The following is a 10,754-nucleotide window of genomic DNA, read 5'->3' on the forward strand; positions in this document are numbered from 1 at the left end:
TACAAAAAGACATAAGAAATATATATATATATATATATATATATATATATATATATATATATATATATATATGAGATAATAAATTTCCTTCATTTTTCTTAATAGCATCATGCAGATACTCCAGATCAAACATTCTAAGAAAAAAACCCGCCAAGAAATAAAAACAAGAAACAACTGAATATTAAAGCTTTGAATATCGGACTGCTCTTTGGCCATCTTTTCCTCTTTTTTTTTTTGTTCTTAAATCAATAATTCACCAACAAAAAAAAAAGCTAATTCTGTTATCAATTATTCAGCTTCATATCATTTCAAACGTATAAGACTTTAGCTTTTTTTGAAACAAAAATTTAAATACCTTTAATCTAACCTGTATAATTTCTGTACCTCCTCTGAAATGTAAGCTTTATTCACATATAAACATTGATCAGGGAACACAGAGAAACACAAGTTCAACTGTACTTGCTTGTTGTGTAAGAAACGTCACTGGTTCTCGTGCATCACATATGTTTCATCTTTTGTTTACCATATTTGATGTGCTCTATGTATATGCATATGGATTTATTTTACAATCTTTAATTTTTTAAAAGCATCAACTTTTAGTGGAATAGACTGTTTTAAAATGGATCTCTCTGGTTTTATTAAAAATATATTTGTGTTTTAAAGATAAACAGAAATCTTGTGCATTTGGAACACCATGACAGTGACTAAATATTAACAGATCGCTCTGTTTTGGGCCCTTTTAAGTATTTTAAAATGTTATTAAAGGTAAGAATTCAAGAGCAAAAGCAAGTATCCCCAACCTTGAGAGCCATCTTCATCTCAGTAGGAGGCATTCAGCCCCCAAAAACCAACAAAAAGCCTACAGGCATGTCCCACAAAGCTCGATAAGGCTATAAACTGAGGAGAATTTCCCCTGTGGCATTAATCGTGACCTCTCTGGGAGGCAACAGACCTATTAACGTCTTTACTAGATTACCCTATTAATCCATAAAAACCGTAAGGACTCACACATTAACACCCTTTTAAAACACTCTCACTCATTCTCACACACACCAAAGTACACCCAAAGTGACATTGCTGACAGTACAAACTGATGTATTTTGAGAAAGTAAAGGGAGACAGCAGTCTAAAGTAAGTCTCTGCTGGAACCGGTTGTGCTCAACTCTGGGGGTCCGTGTTATTGGCGTGATATGGACCATCCTGTTCATTGATGGTGTGCAGATGGAGGCAGACTGGAGGTCGCTGATGCTCTCTTTGCTCTAGAGGCACATCTGAGGCAGCCAGGCCCTGTTCCTCATCCCCCGGACCACGAGGAGGGCAGCTGCTGCTGTGGGGGTTGCAGCTATCACAGAAGTCCTGCTGCTCGTGCACCCCTCCATCCATGTGCCCAACAAGCTCTTTCATCTCCTCATCCTCTCCGTCCCCGGGCCCCTGGTTGCAAACGCATACCTCAATCCCAGAGTCACCTGTGAAGCGCCGGTGGCGTCCTGGAGTCTTTTCTTTGCTTTCGGGAGAACAGTCTCCTATGGGTTCAGTTAGATCCTCGCCGGAGCTGCCCTGTTTGAGCAGGCTATGTGATGTAGCGCACGCCACCTGCTGGGGCTGCCCGTCCTCTTCTCGGCTGAGGTACTGTGGCTTGTGGGTGTTTCTGACAGGGCGGTGTGCAGTGGGAGTATGTGGCTGCTCTACGCAGGGTCCCGGGGAACAGTTGTCAGATGCAGACGGGACGACGGGGCTGGACTCCAGTGGAGGGCAGAGTTCATCTGGTTGTTCAGAGCACAGGGAGTCAGTGCTGGGGGACTGGCCTGGCTGAGAGGCACTGTACGGAGGCGGGGGCGTCGGAGGTCTGTTCTCCACTTCCTCGTATGCGGGTAAGAGGTAACCAGGCAGGAACCCTGGAGAAGAGAATGAGAAAGAGACGAATAAATGCATTTATTAACTGCCCATGACTAAAACAAACATTTTTTTCTAAGGAGCAATGAACAGATCGAGTAGTTACATGAAAGGTTATTTAACCTATGGAGTTTAAATTGCACATAACTATAATCTTCCCAAACACAATATTTCTTCACCCGTACATTAGTGTCTGCATTTGACTGATACGATCTCTGCGGCCAAAACTAAACTGCACCTTGATAAGATGAATTCATGTTATATTGTATTAATTAGAGGCAACACGACTGAATGAAGTTGGTACTGACTGAAATAGAAGGGTAGAGAAGTGTAATTATGGGCTTCTCTGTAAGCGATGAGGTTGATCTCATGCTGCCGTTGCTGTTGTTGCAGTCTTTGTTTGGCTCGACGGTGGTGACACACACAGCAGCAGCCCAGAATGATGATGAGAGTCAGAACCAACCAAAACCCTGATTAAAGAGCACAGACATAACACAGTACTGTTAATGAGTGAAGAGAACATCATGTCTGAACCAGGCTCAGCACACCAGAAAATCACAACTCTCGTTGTCGTTGTCACCAGTGTTGCCTAACGAGACATTTTGTTAGTTGCTTGGTTTTCTTCATTGTGTCTTGTCTTAAAGCCCCACCCACAGTCAAATCTCAGGCTTAACATCTTGATTGGCTGCATGCTGTGTACACACTATTTAAAGGTTTGGGGTGGGTATGATTTATATATATATATTTAAATACACATTACAGTAATACAGTAGGCACACAGTAAAAAAAAAATAGCATAAAGTAAAATAACTTTCATATTTTAATATATTTTAAAGTGCAATTCATTCCTGTGTTGGCAAAGCCGAATTTTCAGCAGCCATTCTTCAGTGTCACATGATCCTTTAGATCATTCTAATATGCTGATTTGCTGCAGCCTGCTCAAGAAACATTTCTTGGTATCAATGTTGAAAACAGTAAAATATTTTTGTGGAAACTATGATCCACTTTTTCAGGATTCTTTGAAGGATAGAACTTTCAAAGGAAGAGCATTTATTTGAAATACACTCATTGTTTTGCTTCGTAAATGTCATTATTGTATAATATCATTTTTTAAGCATCCATGCTGAATAAAAGTATCAATTTCTCTAAAAAAACTAAATAAAATTCTACAAAATACTTCCATACAGAAATGTCTTCTCCCAAAACAACTGAACAATTTGGCATCAGATCACAGCTCATCAGCCAGCGGTTTAAGTCGTTTAGGTCAAGGTCATGTGAGATCCAAGTGTTTGAAATTTTGCCCCAAATAATGCAGAGCTCTTTTCTGGCAGATAGGGCAGGGGGGCTGTTTACAAGAACTAATCTGATGCGGTTCCACTGGATTTGTGTCTGTCCGGGTCGCATGTATTTGGCACATTGTATAAAACCCAAAGTGCAGCTCCTTGACTCAGCAGACGATGTGCTGTAATTCCTGTGTAGATGAGGTTAGTCCTCAGTTATTAAAATAGATGGTACTCCACAGGGAGAGGGGTAATTTGATAACACAGGAACACTGCCAATGGGCGTGAACAAGGCAGAACAACTAAATCAGCCAATGACATAAAACCTAGAAGCAATACACACATATCATACCCATAATTAAAACCAATGAAAGATGTTTGAAAAAGGACAAAAAAAAAAATATTTTTTAAGGTCACTTACATCTGTGCTTCAAATTACAGTAGATATTTCCAGTAAGCTATCTGATTGAGCATCTAAATCCCATTACTATTTACGGAAACAAAACAATTACATTGTCAAACACGAGCCATGACTTGGAGGTCTTTTTCCATGTTGCCTCCTGTCCAACCCACAGCTGACATCAGAAACTTATTGCAAACAACTTGAGAACAAAAGCAGGTGGCATGTTACACCCCTAAATGCTATTACAACTGTATTTAAATGCTGAATCATTTCAAAGTTGAATGTAATCTTATTTTTTTAATCTAGACAGGCTTCTTTTTCCATCAGAGTTTACAGTGTCCTCGAATTGTGACCACATCTAGAGAGATGTGTTATACACAAACCAGTATGCCCTTGAAGTAACTACACACATACCCAAAGCAACTGGAGGATGTTTCAGACACTCTAGAGAACATATACAGCATGGACTGACCTCATCTTACAGCATGTGTAGGCAGGAAGGATTTTGATACTTACACCACACCTCGTAGTAATAGCTGCAACACTGAGATTCTCCGCAGCAGTGGCCCGAATCACAGAAGTAGCTCTGGTTGTTAGCTCCTACACAAGACAGCCGGCTCTGCGAAACCAAACAGTAAATATATGCATATTATCAGCACAGATCTGTGCACCAAAGACTTGTTTATGGCAACAACAACAAAAAAAACTCAGATTAAAATGGAATTAAATATAATCAAAAAATAATTAAAATACACTTCAATGCAATATATAGCCAACATAATAAGTACAGTAATATACAAAGTAAATAAATGACCCCAAAACAGTGACACTGTCTTTACATACATGATTAAAAAAAACACATTAATACAACTGACAAGCAGATCGCTATCCAAATCTTTGAGTGAGCAGACTGTATTACTTAATTAAAATAACTCGATTAAAAATAACTAATTAAAAAAACAAATAATAATGCTGTTTCCTCTGCTCTTGTTTTACCTGTCTAAACCCCAGGAGAAAAGGCATGATAGGCGTCTGTCTGATAGGAAAATCAACACAGCAGATACACACAGGGCTGGCAAAGACCAATGTCGAAACAGAAGAGGAAGGTCGGGCTCGGGCCACCCACCACCCACACATGGTATAGTGCGACATGAACTGCCCCCTTTATTAGCCAGAGGGGCTTGATTTAAACACACACATACATACACAGCCTCCCTCATGGCATTTAAGACTCAGCGAGGGCTGCCAGGGAATGCAAGTACACATGATGAACAGACAAGCAGTCTGTGCTTCTCTCTCATACACACAGACATCGATGGCAACTGCTGGCCTGACAGCTGTCTCGAGTGGTGTGTTAGATACAAATGACAGTGAAACTGAAATCTTGCAGCCTGTTGAACAATAGTTTTTAATATGGCAGTAAAAATGCCATCTTGATTGACTCTTTAGAAATAATGATCAGTGATAACAAGCAGTGGAAAGCAAAACTTCAGTGTTCAGTGCCGCAAACCTGTGCAGGGTTGGACATAAGAGTCAGAAAAAGTTAATTCAAGAAAGAATGGCAACTGGCAGCAAACAGCTAAAGGTTAATTAGTTAACTATTACAGATTCCTGGTCTTATAATGTGCAACAATAAGGGTTCAAGAAGACAAAAACACCATTTATTTCCTAACTAAAAAATACAGTTTTAGTGATAATTTGGGAAACATTCAAAATGAACCAATCCGGGGTTCCAATGTTGTTAAGTGAAGTTATATCAGACGCGTTTTAATTTATGTCTACTAAATATATACATTTATCTGTTTATCAGTTCATGCTTTTCCTTGGAAAAGAATCGGTGTCCTTGGTGTTGGAAGCACCAATGCTCTGCTCCACACATATGTTTGAGATATGAGCTTGACCGGGGTAATATGCACATTTCTGCTGTTTATAGAGCTCGTTTTAAATCCTTAATAGCAATTCACCCCAAAATGATTAAATGTAATGTATCCACCCTCATGTCATTTCAAACCTCGAGGACTTTTTTCTTCTGCTTAACATAGATGATGTTGGCAACAAAAGAGTTTTAGTGACAACTGACTTCCATTGTGTAGACAAAACAAACAAACAACAACAACAACGACAACACTAAGAGTGTTTTGACTTTGTCTATTAGTATTACCTCCATATTAATAGTACAAGTTAACCCTTTTTTGAAATGTAGAAAATGAGTAGGAAAAACTTAGAATCAGGCCAATAAAAATCTGGGGGATATGACTGTCGCACTCTACTGTGCATGTTATTTCACAAGAAAAACAAAAAGGTTTTATTATCTTTCAGAGAAAATAAAATGGGCAAAATGCATGTGTAAATTTGTTCTCTTTTAAAGTTGGAGGTTGAATCTTTGTTGGAAGTTGGAATGTACACTATACAGGTCCTGGTCATATAATATCATCAAAAAGTTGTTTCACTAATTCCGTTCAAAAAGTGAAACTTGTATATTATATTAATTCATTACACACAGGCGGATATATTTTAAATGTTTATGTATTTTAATTTGGATGATTATAAGTGACACCTAAGGAAAATCCCCAATTCAGTATCTCAGATAATTAGAATATTACGTAAGACCAATATAAAGAAAGGATTTTTAGAAATCTTGACCAACTGAAAAGTATGAACGTGAAAAGTATGAGCATGTACAGCACTCAATACTTAGTTGGGGCTTCTTTTGCCTGAATTTCAGCAGCGTGGCATGGAGTCGATCAGTCCGTGGCACTGCTCAGGTGTTATGAGAGCACAGGTTGCACTTATAGTGGCCTTCAGCTCTTCTGCATTGTTGGTTCTGGCATATCGCACCTTCTTCTTATTCTTCTATCTCCATAAAGTTGGTCAGCAGCAGGAAGCATGAAGTGCTCTAAAACTTCCTGGTATTCGGCTGCGTTGACCTTAAACCTCAGAAAACACAGTGGACCAACACCAGCAGATGACATGACACCCCAACCATCACCAGTGGAAACTTTACACTGGACCTTAAGCAATGTGGATTGTGTGCCTCTCCTCTCTTCCTCCAGACTCCCGGACCCTGATTTCCAAAGGAAATGCAAAATTTACTTTCATCAGAGAACATAACTTTGGACCACTCAGCAGCAGTCCAGTCCTTTTTGAAGTGAGAAGCTTCTGAAGCTGTCTGTTGTTCAAGAGTGGCTTGACACCAGGAATGCGACAGCTGAAACCCATGTCTTGCATACATCTGTACGTAGTGGTTCTTGAAGCACTGACTCCAGCTGTAGTCCACTCTTTGTGATTCTCCCCCACATTTTTGAATGGGTTTTGTTTCACAATCCTCTCCAGGGTACTGTTATCCCTATTGCTTGTACATTTTTTTTCTACCACATCTTTTCCTTCCCTTCACCTCTCTATTAGTGTGCTTGTACACAGAGCTCTGTGAACAGCCAGCCTCTTTTGCAATGACCTTTTGTGTCTTGCCCTCCTTGTTCAAGGTGTCAATGGTCATCTTTTGGACAACTGTCAAGTCATCATTGTGTAGCCTACAGAACTAGACTGAGAGACAATTTAAAGGTCTTTGCAGGTGTTTTGAGTTAAGTAGCTGATTAGAGTGTGGCACCAGGTGTCTTCAATATTGAACCTTTTCACATTATTCATATTTTCTGAGACACTGAATTTGGGATTTTCCTTAGTTGTCAGTTATAATCAAAATTAATAGAAATAGTTGAAATATATTAGTGTGTGTAATGAATGAATATAATATACAAGTTTAACTTTTTGAATGGAATTAGTGAAATAAATCAACTTTTTGATGATATTCTAATTATATGACCAGCACCTGTAATTAATTTTCAGTAGCCACACATTTAAACTGATCAAAAGTGAAAGGAAATATTCAGCAAATTACAAAAGATTTCTATTTAAACTTCCATTAATAAGAATTCTGAAAAAAAAACAATATATATATATATATATATATATATATATATATAGTCCATTAAAATATAATTTATTTCTGTTATTCAGCTGAATTTCCATGAGCCTTTACTCCAGTATAAAGTGTCAGATGATCCTTAAGAAATCATATTAATATGCTGATTTATTATGAATATTTATATCTATTATGAAAAAAAGTAAAAAAGAACAGCATTTTAACAGCCTACAAATATTTTCTAACAATATAAATCTTTTCTATCACTTTTTATCAATGTAATACATCCATTCCTTTCTGAATAAGTTTTAATTTCTTTCAAAAAAGAAAGAATAAAAATTTACTGACCCCAAACTTTTGAACTGAAGTGTATATTTCTATTTTAAATAAATGCTCTTCTTTTTAACTTTTTATACGTCAAAGAATCCTGAAAAAAAAGTATCACGGATCCAAAAAGATTTTAAGTTTCCAACACTAATAATACATCAGCATAATAAACTGATTTCTGAAGGGTCATGTGACACTGAAGACTGGAGTAATGATGCTGAAAATTCAGCTTTGCATCACAGGAATACATTTGACTTTAATGCATATTAAAATAGAATTGTAATAATATTTCACAATATCATTTTTTTCCTGTATTTTCTATCAAATAAATGTAGCCTTGATGAGCATACAAAACTCCTTTAAAAAAAAAAAAAAAAAAACCTTTTGAACCAGAAGTGTGTGTGTGTGTGTATTAATACAGATTTCTCAACTTTGGAACAGCACTGTCAATTAAAATGAGGCTCCATGTTAAAAAGAGTTGTGATGTAGAGCTTTTCTTTATCCTACTCTAATTATTTTCTCATCAAAAGTTCTCTGTTTGACTTCAGAAATGTCACTATATTGAAGTAAAAGTTACAAATGCCATTTTGTAGGCACAAAGCATTTGGTTATTGTAATGCTAGCAGATAGGAGATCAGCTTATCCTTTAGGCACCTACATTCCCTCAGAGATAACACCTGTGGAGGACAAACATCTCACTCACTCCCTGCTTTTTTCATTCACTGACCTTGATCTACCACCGGTCACAACAGAAACACATCTTCATGTGCACACACCTATCACAGTCAAGGCCAGTATAAAAGCACACAGTCAAAACAGCCTTGTGTTTTCTAGACAGCTGATATTAAAAAGTGTCAATCACAGTCAAGTGTACAGTTTGAAATTTCTTTAAACAATTACATTGCAGAACGATAACAACCTTAATACTCATAAAACCTTGCTCTGCTGAAAAATCCTATTGTACACCCTTTTTTAATAATTTACTCATCAGAAAGGAAAACATTAGGGACGAGACAAAGATTTATGAATCATTCATTTAGCTGTGTATTCACATGTAATCTCAGCAAGACTGAAATGGAACAAACTGTCCCTAAACTGTATTCGGTTTACAGATCCACATTGCTGGAAGTTTTTGAATTATTCTAAATAGAAACCTAAATGTTGCAAAAGGCCGGTATGCAGAGTGGGTCGACTTAATACAGATATATCTAGCTAAAAATGTGTGTGTGTTTTTTTTTTTTACAAGATTCAATTTAACAGCAGAATAATTTACACTTAAAAAGCATGATGTCTAAGGACGTTGCCCTATTATTGTCCATATATCATAGATCAGTTAATGTACATTACTGTACATTTAAGCTGACAACTTTAAAAGCCAAATTATGAACATAACTAAAACAGTTCAAATCAGCACTCTAGGTTGTCGTCAGCTGAGTTTACTAAAAACGGACTCATTTTATTCAGATGAGGACGATAAAAGCTCACTTACGAACCTTGTAAAATATATTTGTGGCATGTCAGACTTAAGAATCTAAGAAAGCTTTGTTGTCAGTGCTGTGAACACAAACACACAGGCTGGGCTTCAAAACCTAATGAGTTGACCAAGTAGACAGCATTCGGAGCACAACGTTTAAACTCAACTAATGTGCCTCAAAATGCTGTCTAAGCGGGCAGCTCACTAGGTTTTGAGACGCAGCCACAATCTACCGGCTAGGCTAATGATGCTAACAGGGTTTTACCTCGGTCAGCGCTGCTTCCACTGTTACCGAAACGATCGGTCCAATAACCGCGTTACTTACAAACAACCCCATTCCCAGCTTTATATATCCAACCCCCCACATTCCGTCCTTTCCCGTGGCTTTCGCCACATCTGCGACACGGTAGGACATTCAGCTAGCCTGCAAGCTAGCTTCAGTTACGTCTCTTTCTTCTTTCTTTAAACTCTCTCACAAACTCCGAAAGGTTCCACAAGACCAGCCCTCTGCTGCTATTGGTCCGTTCAAGCGAACACTTCCTGGTTTGACAAATAAACGTAGCCACGATTGGATGATTTAGCTTTCGTTTAAACACAACAAAACCGACGGCAGGGCGTGACTTTGTTGTTCTTTACCAGCTGAGATCAAGAAATCAGCTGACATAATTTAAAGGGGCAGGAAATGACATATTTCCACATGCAAAAACAAAGTAAGCCAAAGCAAGAAAGAATGCTATAGATAGCATTTAATGAGATTCCTTATTCCTTACAAATCACATTTCCACATGTACAGTGCCGATCAAAATTTGAGAATCTATGAATGCTAGCATATACACATTTATTTCCTAAAATGTAGTTGATCTTCATTTCTCAAAATTCGAAGGAATATAGTTGTAGGCTATAGCTATACTAACATGTTGCTAATACTAATACTAACTTGGTTACATGACAAAATAACCAAGGCATTTCAACAAAAACCTTAATTTAGAGGAAAACACAGTGATCAAAATTAGAGAACCTTAACCAACTTCAGCACGAATGAGGATCATAGGTAAAATTTTGGAGGGTTATACAGCTGTTACAAATAAGTAATTGTAGTAAAGATTGTAGTAATTGTAAATGGCCCTTTTTTTAAGTGACTTTAGGACATCTGCGACTGCAGGACATCTCTAGTTTCTCACACTGTTCTGGTGTGAGCTCGATCCACTCTTCCACAGTTTGGTTACTGTAGTGGATTTCTAAGCCATTACTGTCAGCAAGGATTTTACAGAGATTTTTAGTCAAAGCTTACATCAGGACTCTGCTCTGGCAATTTCATTATTTTAGCGTTCTAAGCTTCATGACAGGAACATTATCTTGCATTAGAAGGAACAGCATTTTGTTCAAGGAGGTTCTGATAAATTTGCATTCATTCTCCCTGCCACGTAACCCAAAAGGCCCAACTCCTGTTGCTGAAAT

General features: G+C 37.7%; 1 protein-coding gene across 2 annotated transcripts; it reads right to left on the reverse strand.

The window, feature by feature from the left end:
* Window positions 1–261: 261 nt before the first annotated feature.
* Window positions 262–9,911, reverse strand: LOC113112631 (WW domain binding protein 1-like). Of its 2 annotated transcripts, none has more exons than XM_026278369.1 (4): window positions 9,562–9,911; window positions 4,093–4,195; window positions 2,202–2,363; window positions 262–1,895 (listed from the first exon to the last, which is right to left on the reverse strand). In XM_026278369.1, the coding sequence occupies exons 1-4, from the start codon at window positions 9,709–9,711 to the stop codon at window positions 1,159–1,161; spliced, it is 1,152 nt and encodes a 383-aa protein (XP_026134154.1). In that variant the 5' UTR covers window positions 9,712–9,911; the 3' UTR covers window positions 262–1,158. The 2 variants fall into 2 exon arrangements, with proteins under 2 accessions (XP_026134154.1, XP_026134153.1); XM_026278368.1 differs by lacking the exon at window positions 9,562–9,911 and adding an exon at window positions 4,573–6,234.
* Window positions 9,912–10,754: the final 843 nt, after the last annotated feature.

This window comes from Carassius auratus, chromosome 13 (assembly GCF_003368295.1).
Source record: "Carassius auratus strain Wakin chromosome 13, ASM336829v1, whole genome shotgun sequence".
Classification (NCBI taxonomy): domain Eukaryota; kingdom Metazoa; phylum Chordata; class Actinopteri; order Cypriniformes; family Cyprinidae; genus Carassius; species Carassius auratus.

What these genes read in the sequence shown, in the direction of transcription:
- LOC113112631 (XM_026278368.1), bottom strand. Translation starts at nt 4,728, where the DNA reads ATGTCGCACTATACCATGTGTGGGTGGTGGGTGGCCCGAGCCCGACCT. An exon ending in CTATTACTACGAGGTGTGGT is followed by an intron (nt 2,364 to 4,092) that starts GTAAGTATCAAA and finishes CTCTTTAATCAG; the next exon opens with GGTTTTGGTTGGTTCTGACT. An exon ending in TTCTCTACCCTTCTATTTCA is followed by an intron (nt 1,896 to 2,201) that starts GTCAGTACCAAC and finishes TCTCTTCTCCAG; the next exon opens with GGTTCCTGCCTGGTTACCTC.